Raw genomic sequence first — 13,668 nt, 5'->3', positions numbered from 1 at the left:
AGAGACAAACTGATATCTTTCCGACAGGTAGGATCTAAACCAGGCCAGAACTTGTCCGTGTAGACCAATTTGGGTTTCCAGTCTCTCCAAAAGAATGTGGTGATCGATGGTGTCAAAGGCAGCACTAAGGTCTAGTAGCACGAGGACAGATGCAGAGCCTCGGTCTGACGCCATTAAAGGTCATTTACCACCTTCACAAGTGCAGTCTCAGTGCTATGATGGGGTCTAAAACCAGACTGAAGCATTTCGTATACATTGTTTGTCTTCAGAAAGGCAGTGAGTTGCTGCGCAACAGCTTTTTCTAAAATTTTTGAGAGGAATGGAAGATTCGATATAGGCCGATAGTTTTTATATTTTCCGGGTCAAGGTTTGGCTTTTTCAAGAGAGGCTTTATCACTGCCACTTTTAGTGAGTTTGGTACACATCCGGTGGATAGAGAGCTGTTTATTATGTTCAACATAGGAGGGCCAAGCACAGGAAGCAGCTCCTTCAGCAGTTTAGTAGGAATAGGATCCAGTATGCAGCTTGAAGGTTTAGAGGCCATGATTATTTTCATCATTGTGTCAAGAGATATAGTACTAAAACACTTAAGTGTCTCTCCCGATCCCAGGCCCTCGCAGAGCTGTGCAGATCCAGGACAGCTAAGCCCTGGAGGAATACGCAGATTCAAAGAGGAGTCCGTAATTTGCTTTCTAATGGTCATGATCTTTTCCTCAAAGAAGTTCATGAATTTATCACTGCTGAAGTGAAAGCCATCCTCTCTTGGGGAATGCTGCTTTTTAGTTAGCTTTGCAACAGTATCAAAAAGAAATTTTGGATTGTTCTTATTTTCCTCAATTAAGTTGGAAAAGTAGGATGATCGAGCAGCAGTGAGGGCTCTTCGGTACTGCACGGTACTGTCTTTCCAAGCTAGTCGGAAGACTTCCAGTTTGGTGTGGCGCCATTTCCGTTCCAATTTCCTGGAAGCTTGCTTCAAAGCTCGGGTATTTTCTGTATACCAGGGAGCTAGTTTCTTATGACAAATGTTTTTCGTTTTTAGGGGTGCAACTGCATCTAGGGTATTGCGCAAGGTTAAATTGAGTTCCTCAGTTAAGTGGTTAACTGATTTTTGTCCTCTGACGTCCTTGGGTAGGCAGAAGGAGTCTGGAAGGGCATCAATGAATTTTTGTGTTGTTTGAGAATTTATAGCACGACTTTTGATGCTCCTTGGTTGGGGTCTGAGCAGATTATTTGTTGCGATTGCAAATGTAATAAAATGGTGGTCCGATAGTCCAGGATTTTGTGGAAAAACATTAAGATCTACAACATTTATTCCATGGGACAAAACTAGGTCCAGAGTATGACTGTGGCAGTGAGTAGGTCCAGAGACATGTTGGACAAAACCCACTGAGTCGATAATGGCTCCGAAAGACTTTCCATGTGAATATTAAAATCACCAAAAATTAGAATATGATCTGCTATGACTACAAGGTCTGATAGGAATTCAGGAAACTCAGAGAGGAACGCTGTATATGGCCCAGGAGGCCTGTAAACAGTAGCTATAAAAAGTGATTGAGTAGGCTGCATAGATTTCATGACTAGAAGCTCAAAAGATGAAAACGCCATTTTTTTTTTTTGTAAATTGAAATTTGCTATCGTAAATGTTAGCAACACCTCCGCCTTTGCGGGATGCACGGGGAATATGGTCACTAGTGTAACCAGGAGGTGAGGCCTCATTTAACACAGCAAATTCATCAGGCTTAAGCCATGTTTCAGTCAGGCCAATCACATCGAGATTATGATCAGTGATTAGTTCATTGACTATGACTGCCTTTGAAGTGAGGGATCTAACATTAAGTAACCCTATTTTGAGATGTGAGGTATCACGATCTCTTTCAATAATGGCAGGAATGGAGGAGGTCTTTATCCTAATAAGATTGCTAGGGTGAACACCGCCATGTTTAGTTTTGCCCAACCTAGGTCGAGGCACAGACACAGTCTCAATGGGTATGGCTGAGCTGACTACACTGACTGTGCTATTGGCAGACTCCACTAAGCTGGCAGGTTGGCTAACAGCCTGCTGCCTGGCCTGCACCCTATTTCACTGTGGGGCTAGAGGAGTTAGAGCCCTATCTATGTTGGTAGATAAGAGGAGAGCACCCCTCCAGCTAGGATGGAGTCCGTCACTCCTCAGCAGGTCAGGCTTGGTCCTGTTTGTGGGTGAGTCCCAGAAAGAGGGCCAATTATCCACAAATGTTATCTTTTGGGAGGGGCAGAAAACAGTTTTCAACCAGCGATTAAGTGCTGAGACTCTGCTGTAGAGCTCGTCACTTCCCCTAACTGGGAGGGGGCCAGAGACAATTACTCGATGCCGACACATCTTTCTAGCTGATTTACAAGCTGAAGCTATGTTGCACTTGGTGACCTCTGACTGTTTCATCCTAACATCGTTGGTGCCGACGTGGATAACAATATCTCTATACTCTCTACACTCACCAAGAACCCGATGGTTACTCTGACAGAGCTCTAGAGTTTCTCTGTGGACATGGGATAACCTTCCAGAAGGACAACCATCTCTGCAGCACTCCACCAATCAGGCCTTTATGGTAGAGTGGCCAGACGGAAGCCATTCCTCAGTAAAAGGCACATGACAGCCCGCTTTGAGTTTGCCAAAAGGCACCTAAAGACTCTCAGACCATGAGAAACAAGATTCTCTGGTCTGATGAAACCAAGATTGAACTCTTTGGCCTGAATGCCAAGCGTCACGTCTGGAGGAAACCCGGCACCATCCCTACAGTGAAGTATATTGGTGGCAGCATCATGCTGTGGGGATGTTTTTCAGCGGCAGGGACTGGGAGACTAGTCAGGATCGAGGCAAAGATTAACGGAGCAAAGTACAGAGATATCCTTGATGAAAACCTGCTACAGGACCTCAGACTGGGGCGAAGGTTCACCTTCCAACCGGACTACAATCCTAAGCACACAGCCAAGCAGGAGTGGGACGATTTAATCCATTTTAGAATAAGGCTGTAACAAAAACTGTAAAGTAACAAAATGTGGAAAAAGTCAAGGGGTCTGAATACTTTCCGAAGCACTGTACATTCTAAGTGGTATGCTAAGTGGTATGCTAAGTGGTATGCTAAGTGGTATGCTAAGTGGTATGTACTGTATATTAGGACATATCCTTCCACTTCCCTTTTTCCCAATCTCCACTGTGGTTTCAGGGTAATAGTACATGGACAGTGGACTTCTCTTCCTGAGTTTCCATTACTGACTCAGACACAGTGATTTGTTTATGAGACCACTGCCTGTACCAAGGCTCCCCCAAAGTCACTGATCATTCACTGATAAAGTGAATGTCCCTAATAATTCTCAGACCTGGCAACCCAACATTTTGTATGCAGGATGGGTTCCTGTCACACCATGTTTGTTTTCTCTGCCTAAATCAACTTTATAACCTACATGTAATATGTCAATGTCAATGAGGAGGACCATAGTACAAACGTTGACATCTCCTTTGACTTGCCCTCTCCCTGACCGGCTGTGATCGAGTTGTTTAATTTATTGATCCACCATCTTGTTTTTCCTGTTTTCCCTTCCTGTTTGAGACTAGATTTATCAATCCTTCCTGGTGGTATATCCTCTATTAAGGCTCCTTGTTATTCACAAGCTCTATTAGACTCGGACAGGTCTTCTTGGCAATGGCAGTATGTATCCTGTAGATGTGCACTGTAATCTAAAACTTTAATTAATACGGTAACTTGGGTATAATCAACAGTAAAATACTCTGAAACGTTTTACTGCAGCATACTGTAAATTATGGTGCATTGTGGATGGGGAAAGAATTGCTGTATTTCGAATGGTACTGTAATTCAATCCTGCAGAATACAGTATCGTGCCGCATCTTTGGAGCGCCAAAAACCTTTTCACCACTAGTGGGTGCATAGTATTGTTGTTTCTGGTGCATCAACATATTTTGAGGCCTGCCTTGCAAGAGGCTATATTTGTTGAACCTGTGAGTGAGAATGCTGTACCAATTTAACTTCTATGTGGTTATAGTGTCCCATCAATTTAAAATATATAGGGGAAAGACTGGAGTTGCAGCAAGTCTTAAACCTTAAATGGTTGAGCATTTTGCCATGTCCTTTTGGTCTGTTTTGCCCTGTAGAAGCTGCTAGTTTGGAACTCTTTGTTATGGCCTCATTAATATGCTATAATGTGTAAACACTTTACCTAGCAGCCAACCTGCTTGCATCAATCCTTTGTAATTACAGTAAAATACTGTGAAATATAAACCCCTCCCCTCAATGAATTTAAATTATTCAATCAATCATCGACTATGGTAGTGTTTACTTTTCTACAGCATAATACAATCAATTTACACAGTACTTGCTTTGATACCGTTTTTTATATTACTGTAAGTGTACTGAAATATGAAATACAGAATTGTATTTGCCACCGAGCTGCCTGTAAGCTACTGTCAAATTCACAGTAACTCCTTTACAGTGTGTGTGTGTGTGTGTGTGTGTGTGTGTGTGTGTGTGTGTGTGTGTGTGTGTGTGTGTGTGTGTGCGTGCGTGCGTGCATCCGCGTGTGCACATGGCTTGCATGGCACCCAAAATAACCCACATCTTGCAAAACAGAAGGCACATCTGTTCACAGTGACCATGAGAAGTGGATGAGAAGGACTGAATGGAATCTTTCATCCGCGATTCATCTCTGCACACCATACCAGTTAAGAGTAGGCCTACAAAAGAAACATATAATACTCACAAAGCCTGGGGGGCATAAAAATGCTGTAAGTCCTACTGTACTTGTAATAATGTATCCAGTCACAGTAGGGCATCAGTAGTGGAAGGGATGGAAGTTGGAACATAATGGCTGTTCTAGAATCAGAATCGCTCTTTATTACATCCTTGTGGAGGCTCCATTCAACACTCCACTCCATGCTGCTTCCATCTACCGTCTCTCCCTAGACGGTCTGCCATCAAATCACATGCAAATCGTCTGCCGTTTTTTCCCACACATTTTGAGTAAACACTAAATTTGGAAGTGTCCGTGCAGAGGGAAGGAAAGAGAGAAATAGACAGATTGATGTAGGAGGCAATTTTGTCAGCTTTTCTTGCAGAGGGCGGTGCAAATCTGATTTACTATTTGATTATATCAAAAAAATGTCATACCGTCATTAGAGGTGCTGTGTGCGCGCGTATGCGTGAGTGTGTCTGTGCGTGCGTGCACAACAGTGTGTCTGCGCACATGCTTACATACATGTGTGTGTGTCAGCCTGGCCTCAGAGCCATACGAAACATACTTTTCGTATTTCTGAGCAACTCCAATATGGATGATACGTACTAATGGACTAGTTACTTTAGACAGAAACTAAAGTAGGGAGGTTGGTCGGGAAGGATGGGTGGGCGTAATCCGCGACCATCTAGCAAAGGTTGCGTGCTCGAGTCGAGTCGGGGACAAGGTGGCATTTTAGCTAACCCTTTCCCTAACCCTTATTCTAAACTTAACCCAGTTCACCTAACCTGCTACGTAAATTCACCTAACCTTTGTGGTTTTAGTTATTCTAAGCTTTTACATAAATTATCCTAACCCTTGTCGTTAGTTCTCCTAACCGCCGACGTAAATTATCCCAGTAATTATCCTTTGTTATTATGGTGCAAAAGCAACCTGGTCTCAGAGAAAGACGTATAATAAATTACTTATTCCAATTCGTATTGCACGACCGGGTAAGACGTATGACACTATATGTCCTATAATGCATATGATATTGCACGACCGCTATTCCATTCATAATGTAACCTAACGTAACGTAACATATCATACTAAATGGAGTGTCATAGATTTACATACAGAATAATAGATTGTTCATTTCCGTACACAGACACAATAATGCATTAATGGGCATTTAAGAATGCACGCACCCCCCCTTCATACACACACTTTTTCACTCTCTCTCTCTCACTCTCTCTCTTTCTCTCTCTCGCTCTGTCTCTCTTTCTCTCTGACCCTGGGGAGCTTGCTGAGGTGAAAGTAATGCCCCCTTTAAGCTCCTCTCTCCTGTTTGTAATGTAGCTTCTGCTCCATCTGTTGTTTTATTTATTTATTTATTTATTAATTATATATATATATATATTTTTTTTTTAGGGGGTAGATCAGCTTAATATTGCAGATAGATTGTAACTTCCATCAATGTAATTGTCTGCATCACTTCCAATCCCCCATGTTTATATATATATATACACATACATACATACATACACATACATATCCTTTAAAAAATATATATTCCCCTTTATTACTTTCCAACCCCACCACCCTTTCCCTAATTGGAGTAAACTAGTGAACAACAATGCTTAGGTCTCTACTTCCAGCTTATACATACTATATACATTTTTTCTCCTGAACTTCTTCTACTCTCAACCTCTCCGATCATTTTCATGATGTACATCCGGTTTGCTTCTATATGCCATATCTTTCTAACTGTGCTCTTTCACAAAAGCTCCCAACCTACAACCTATATACTTATTATGGACACAGTATGCTTACATTATTAGTTATCTTGTTATCAGTTGTTGTTAGTTGTTATTAGTCCCATCCTTCAACTCCATTCAACACCACCCATCTATCTCTTAACACCATCTATATAGGATTTCTATTTGCCATATATTTTTCAACTGTACTGTGATGTTTTACAAAAGTTCTGAACCTTTCTATTCTCATTGTTTCTACAGATTGTAAATTGAAAATAAACATTTTTGCTAAAAGTATTATTATATTATTGATCGATTGACTATGACTTTTCAGATCACCCAGTAATGCTATCTGCAAGTTTAGCTCCAGGTAAATATTGCAATCCTTTAGCCATTACTGGACCTGTGTCCAAAAACAAGCTACAAATGGACAGTACCAAAACAAATGATCTAATGATTCTGTCTCTGCTCCATCTGTTGTTGCTTGCCCCCTCTTCCACACAATAGCAGCAGTACCACACATCAAAGCAACAGAGCACAGGAGCCTGTGCCACTGTGCCAGGAAGCATGAGTCACTCTGATAAAGGCAACAACAAGGCTAAGCCACAGTCAGCCTGGTTATACCCCCTTTATCAGTGTTCCACAACAGCAGAGATTGCATATGATTATACAGAATATCATTAGAGTACATCATTAGTATGATAGGATGTCAAGCCGAAAAGGATGACTGTGTTCATCTTTATTTGGGAAAACTAATGTCTTGAGGGAATGTATGACCCAAAACTGACATACCTTTGTAATACCATCTCTGTCAGGGCATTCTTTCTAATTATGAGTGTGAATGAGTGTCATGTTGGATATCTACATTCACAAAAGCATCTTCATGGCATGTTATTGTTCCTTACTTCCCTATTTAACCCCTGAACAGTTTTCACCTTATTGCAGGTTTTGACCTGCAGCAGGAGGATTTGATTATATTGAGAGAAAAAAAATGGATAATACCTCATGGGAAATGGGTTTTGATAAGCTACAGTAAGCTACACTGAGTGTACAAAACATTAGGAACACCTTCCTAATATTGAGTTGAACCCCCTTTTGCCCTCAGAACAGCTTCAATTTGTTGGGGCATGGACTCTACAAGGTGTCAAAAGCATTCCACAATGATGCTGGCCCATGTTGACTCCAATGCTTCCCATAGTTGTGTCAAGTTGGCTGGATGTCCTTTGGGTGATGGACCATTCTTGATACACACAGGTGTTGCAGCAGCGTTGCAGTTCTTGACACACTCAAACCGGTGCGGCTGGCACCTACTACCATACCCCGTTCAAAGGCACTTAAATCTTTTGTCTTTCCCATTCACCCTCTGAATGGCACACATACACAATCCATGTCTCAATTGTCTCAAGGCTTAAAAATGCTTCTTTAACCTGTCTCCATGACATCAATAAGGGATTATAGCTTTCACCTGGATTCACCTGGTCAGTCTATGTCATGAAAAGAGCACGTGTTCCTAATGTTTTGTAGACTCAGTGTAGAGTTTAGGTATGTTGTAGTGGAGACCAATATCTATCTTGTGTTATTAAGCTATATAAAACGACGGTTGTTGATATGTATGGCTGCATTTCAGATATTTTTTTGTACATTTGAATGTCGCAGTTGTAGGACGTACAATAGCAGGACATATATTTTGTCTGGTTTGAGAGAGCGAGAGAGAAAGAGAAATGCGTGTTTTCAGTGAATTTATGTCAATCATGAGGCTCATTTAAGATTCCACACCAACAAATTAAGATTCCACACCTGTACCCGTCTTCTACCTGTCTCAGGGTAAACAAATTCAGGTTCTGTCAGGATTCCTGAGGATTACAGGCCACATAATTCTGTCACGCCCTGGCTCTAGGGACTCTTTTAAGTTGAGCCAGGGTGTGTAGAGTTTATGTTTTGTGCTCGTTGTGTCTAGTCTAGTTTTTGTATATCTATGTTGGCCAGAGTGGTTCTCAATCAGAGGCAACGAGTATCAGCTGTTGCTGGTTGTCTCTGATTGGGAACCATATTTAGTCAGGTGGTTTTCCCACAGTGTTTGTGGGATCTTGTTCCGTGTTGGTTTGTGTTTTGCACCTGTGGACGTCACGTATCGATTTGTTGTTTTATTCGTGTATCATTTAATAAATAAGTATGTTCACCTTCCACGCTGCGCCTTGGTCCTCTATATCCGACGATCGTGACAAATTCCTCTTCAAATACAAGACAAATCTGGAAAGATATTCCATCACTGCGCCTTTGGAATAAAAACTGGTCCATGACGCCACTGCCAATAACAATCTAGAGAACAGATAGGGTCTACTTTTTCTCCCAACAGAATAATAAACACATTCATCATCATCTAGTTCGTATTGAAATATTCCTTTCCTCTATCAGCCTCAGTCTCCTTCCCTTGATCATGTTAATCACCCAACCCAGCAAGCGTTAGCTGTCTTTATTTCACCCATCACCTTTAAAACTCACTGCCGTGTTGGAGACAGCCTGCACTTTTACATTATTTGTTTGACACTACAGGCCGTACAGACGGTGTGCGTGCGTACGTGTGTGTACGTGTAGACTCGCTCACGTGTAATTGCTTGCGAGTGTGTGTGTTTTTTTCTCTCTGTGTGTGTGGCCCTCAGTCTATAATACCGAGGTGGGAGAGCGAGAGAAAGCAGAAAGCTCTTAGTGTCTGACTTTAGCGGAGGGAGAGGAGGAGGCAATCAAGTCTTAATCTCAGCTCTGTCATTACAATCAGACAGAGACGCACGAAAGGAGGAGGATGTGTAATTACGCTTCAATCTCCCATGACTAAAACACAGTATGGTAATAAGGAAAGGGCACAGAGAAGTCTGCGTCTCAAATGTCACCCTATTCCCTCTATAGTGCGCTACTTCTAACCAGAGCCCTATGGGAAAGTAGCGTACTATTATCTGGACAGTCATATTCCATAGGTTGGATATTGTGATGAAGCCAAGACTGTAGGAGTCAATGCAAAAAAGGCTAAATCATTTTCATATGATTTGAATACAAAACTGCATAGGAAACGGCACAGTAGCTTTGTGTCCAAGTCATGATCGTCCATAGTTAAGTGCATAGTTAAATGGAATGCATGTAGTGGAATGCTGTTATATTCATTCATTACTGGTGTTATTTCCGTAACACTGCTTTCCATGCACAATGTTTGGAGAATGAAGTGATAAACCTGTGAGTAATAGAGCATAGTAATATAGCATGGTGAGAAAATGTGATTGAATTGTTTTAGCTTTTGGGTCTGATAGTCTGCTACTATGCAATGAGTATAAGCTGTAGTTTCTCCATCCCTATGGAAGGACAAACTCAAGGAGCTTTGCCTCTGTCTGTGCTTAACTGTTCAACTGTTCCACTTGCCAAAGCCTCCCCATTGTTACGCCTGCCAACCTCGAGACTTCGAGATGCAGAAAATAATTTCAGAGGATGTCAGGGCAACTGAAGCATGTAAATAACTGCATTTCAACTGACAGCTCATTTGAATGGGGAATAGCTGACCTCTGGTGTTATCCAGGTTCTGTAGAGCATTACTTTTGTCCAAGGCCCGTGGGGCTCTGGTCAAAAGTAGTGCACTATATAGGGAATAGGGTGCCATTTGGTATGCAGCCTGGGTCTGGGTGGGAAAAACAGAAAAAAAACATCCTGTGGAGTGACTGAAAGGAGGATAAATAAAATAGACCCTATGCAAAATTTTACTGAGAGTGATGCATCAATGCATTTCAAACGGTATAATGAAGACAGTTAACAGTTGGTATTCTGAGAATGTTTCAAATGGAATGAGAGAGAGAGAGAGAGAGAGAGAGAGAGAGAGAGCGAGAGAGAGAGAGAGAGAGAGAGAGAGAGAGAGAGAGAGAGAGAGAGAGAGAGAGAGAGAGAGACTAAATCCATTCTTCTTTTTTTCTATCTATCCACAGCACAGAGACAACCTGCCAGCCACTTAAAGCTGATGAGAGAAAAGGGGAGGTAGCGGACACCAAGGTGGACACAACCACAGACAGAAATGGATGCATCAGAGACTTAGGACGACACAAACATAGCAGCTATCATCGGACGCGGTGGTGAGTGCCTCTCTGCCTTGCAGTCGCAGCTCCACCAAATAAATTACACACTGGATTGTACAAGCATTGCTTCAGCAGAGTTTGGATGGGGGGGGGCGATGATCCATTTCAATTTCTAGCCCTTGCCACTTCTATTTCATTATTTCAAATGGTGAAGAAGGAAGGTCTTTGAAGGTGAACAGTCTTTGTAGATGATAAGGAGGTTTGAGAATTAAACATTTGCCTTCCACTTTTTACACAATGTTACCCAGCTTTCTTTGGCACAACCGTTTGAACAGACCTGTTTGTGATCAAGTGTTGCATGGGGGATAAAGCTATGAATATCCAGAATACACCTTGGGGGTTTCTCTACCAGGCTACGTCCCAAAGGGCATGCTATTCCCTACATGTTGCACTACTTTTGACCAGAGCCCTATGAGCCCTGGTCAAAAGTAGTGCACTATATAGGGAATACGGTGCGATTTGGGACGCAGCCCCAGTTTCTCTCTGAAAACAGAGGTAATCTCAGCTTCCTGGTGTGTCGTGGTGAGAGGGACGTAAACATTGTTATCAGCCCCGGCACAGTGCAAAACACAAAGGTGTTGTGAAATATTTTGAGCCCACTGACAGTCGGTTCCCCCCTTTCATGAACCCCCCCTACCCACCCTACCCGCTCTACCCACCCTACCCACCCTACCCCCCTAACCGCCCTACCCACCCTACCCGCTCTACCCACCCTACCCGCCCTACCCAACCTACCCGCTCTACCCACCCTACCCGCTCTACCCACCCTACCCACCCTACCCGCTCTACTCACCCTACCCGCTCTACCCACCCTACCCACCCTACCCGCTCTACCCACCCTACCCGCTCTACCCACCCTACCCACCCTACCCACTAGTTTCCTTTCCTTCACACCTCAAGAATAGTGTGTGCCTCCCAAATGGCTCCCTATTCCCTATAGTGGCCTACTTTTGACCCAGAGCCCTATGGGCCCTATTCAAAAGTAGTGAACTAAATAGGGCAGGGATCTTTAACTAGATTCAGCCACGAGCCGATTTTCTTCTTGAGCAGATGCTCAGGGGGATGGAATATAATTACAAATAATTTTTTGTAGACCGCAAATTGACCGCAAGAAGCCCAAACAGATATAATATTTGACTAAAACATAATAATTTCAAACCTTGCTTACGTTTGTATACGATCACATATATATTTTTATTATGTTTGGGAATACCTAGGAACAGATTTCTAAAATTCCGATTTCCTGGTGTTTTAACAGTCTTTTCTTTTGTTGCTCAAATTTGGCCCGTGGGACGCCAGTTGGCGAACCCTGATATAGGGAAAAGGGTGCCATTTGGGAAGCAGACAGAATCCTTTGCTATGTCATGTTAAGGTGAGAAAATCAATTAAGTCAGATTTTTTAAAGCTGGAATAAGTCTTCAGACAATTTCAAAGCCGGCATGGTGATACAGCTGGAGGCGGTAGTCGATATGAAAAACACGGGAGAAGACATCGTAAGTGTTACCAGGATCATAAGCGGTGGAAATCACAGTCTGGCTCATTGAACTTTAAAGAACAGCTGCAGCTGCCCTTCGGTTTAAAGCATAAAGAGAAAAAGTAGTCTCTGATGTGCTTCTGACGATGCATAATAACTATGGCCAGGAGTTTTTTCTGGTCAGGAGGAAAAACTCCTGGGATCTAGTAATGGCTAATAAAAAGCCTTGGCCTTAGCTATCCCTGCTTCTGTATTGAGTGTTTTTATTGGGCAACATGCCTGTGCATCAGTAGCTGACAGCTAGAAGTAACACACGGACAGTCCCAATTCATTTCCTTCCCCTTCCCTTGGCCCTAACCTTCCCATGTTTGCCCATCTGAAGGGTCTGGATAGGTATTAGCAGTGTAGTGATGGGGCTTTCACCATTTTGCTTCCACCTTACAGATTTGCAAACAAGGGCCAAGGGGAAAGGCTAGGGAGGGAATCTGGACCAGTTGTAAACCGCACCAGTAGTCTGGATAGGTATAAACGGTGTCGTCGTGGACCTTCCACCACATTGCTTCCAGGGAATAGGGAGCGGCTGTAAACCTGGCCCTGGCTGTGTCTGACAGACAGAAGTAATGGTCTCCATCAGAGGCCTGTTTATCCCGACTGTGCCCTGAAGGTCAAAGCGCTGAGGAGAGACGACAGAAGCTAAAACCAAACATGACACCACCATCATTCGAGTCCCACCGCACCACAGCAAACACCACACAGCAGGGTGCAGGGGCAGCCAGGAACATGCAGGAAATCGACAGGGCTACCACGGCAAAACTGCTGCCTGACATCGACCAACTTACCTCTGAAAGATCTTTGTAACAGTGACAGTCTGTGGAAATGAGCTCGGACTGCTGTTGTTTCTGTAGATGGCTAGCTAGCTGCTAATGATTTACATATAGCTAGCTACCTTTTGATTAGCTGTTGATCCTCAAGGACGAAGTAACTACAGTTACTACAGTGGAAGGGAATACGACCGGTCCCTATGAATTTTTCATCCATCTTTATTTTATTCAATCACCATTTCCTACCTCAGTGCCTAACCAGAAATTACCCTTAACTACAGGTCTAGGATTAGATGATCAGTCCCCAATCCTAACCTTAACCATACAGTGGATGAACATTCATTTGACTGTGGATCAGTGGTTAAGGTAAACTTTCCTCCTAATTTTTACTACTGAGGGAGATGGAAATGGTTTCTTTCTTCTGCAGGGCTGGAGTTAGTGGGAGGGAAGTGTTAATGAGTGACAAAGCTTTCTCATTACCGAGATGGTACTTGGGTTCCTTCCCTATAATCATCCCTTAATGTATTTCAGCTGCTAATGTTTAATGCTATCCAATGCAGCCTCCAACCGACATCGTTTATTATGGCGAGACAGACGGCCGCGTTCAATCTACACGTAATGGTGTGTGTGTGTTTGTCCGTGTGTGCGTGTGTACGCGTGCACATGTACACTACACGGACAGACACAGCATGGCTAGGCATTCCCAGAGGGAAGGACGGGGAGATATTGTCTGCCCACATACGTTTTCATCTGAGAGAAGGAACGATATAGACTGCAGTCGGTCACACACAAACACACACACACAC

General features: G+C 43.0%; 1 protein-coding gene across 1 annotated transcript in view; it reads left to right on the top strand.

Annotated features, from left to right (window-relative positions):
* The window catches only part of srrm4 (serine/arginine repetitive matrix 4), a 77,351-nt gene that overhangs the window by 41,616 nt on the left and 22,067 nt on the right, over positions 1-13,668 (top strand). Inside the window, exon 2 of the mRNA XM_041900623.2 lies at positions 10,421-10,564. Coding sequence (XP_041756557.1) covers positions 10,421-10,564 — 144 coding nt within the window. The remainder of the gene's footprint in view (positions 1-10,420; positions 10,565-13,668) is intronic.

This window comes from Coregonus clupeaformis, chromosome 16, assembly GCF_020615455.1.
Source record: "Coregonus clupeaformis isolate EN_2021a chromosome 16, ASM2061545v1, whole genome shotgun sequence".
In the NCBI taxonomy this organism is placed as follows: domain Eukaryota; kingdom Metazoa; phylum Chordata; class Actinopteri; order Salmoniformes; family Salmonidae; genus Coregonus; species Coregonus clupeaformis.
This window is presented reverse-complemented; position numbering and strand designations above follow the sequence as displayed.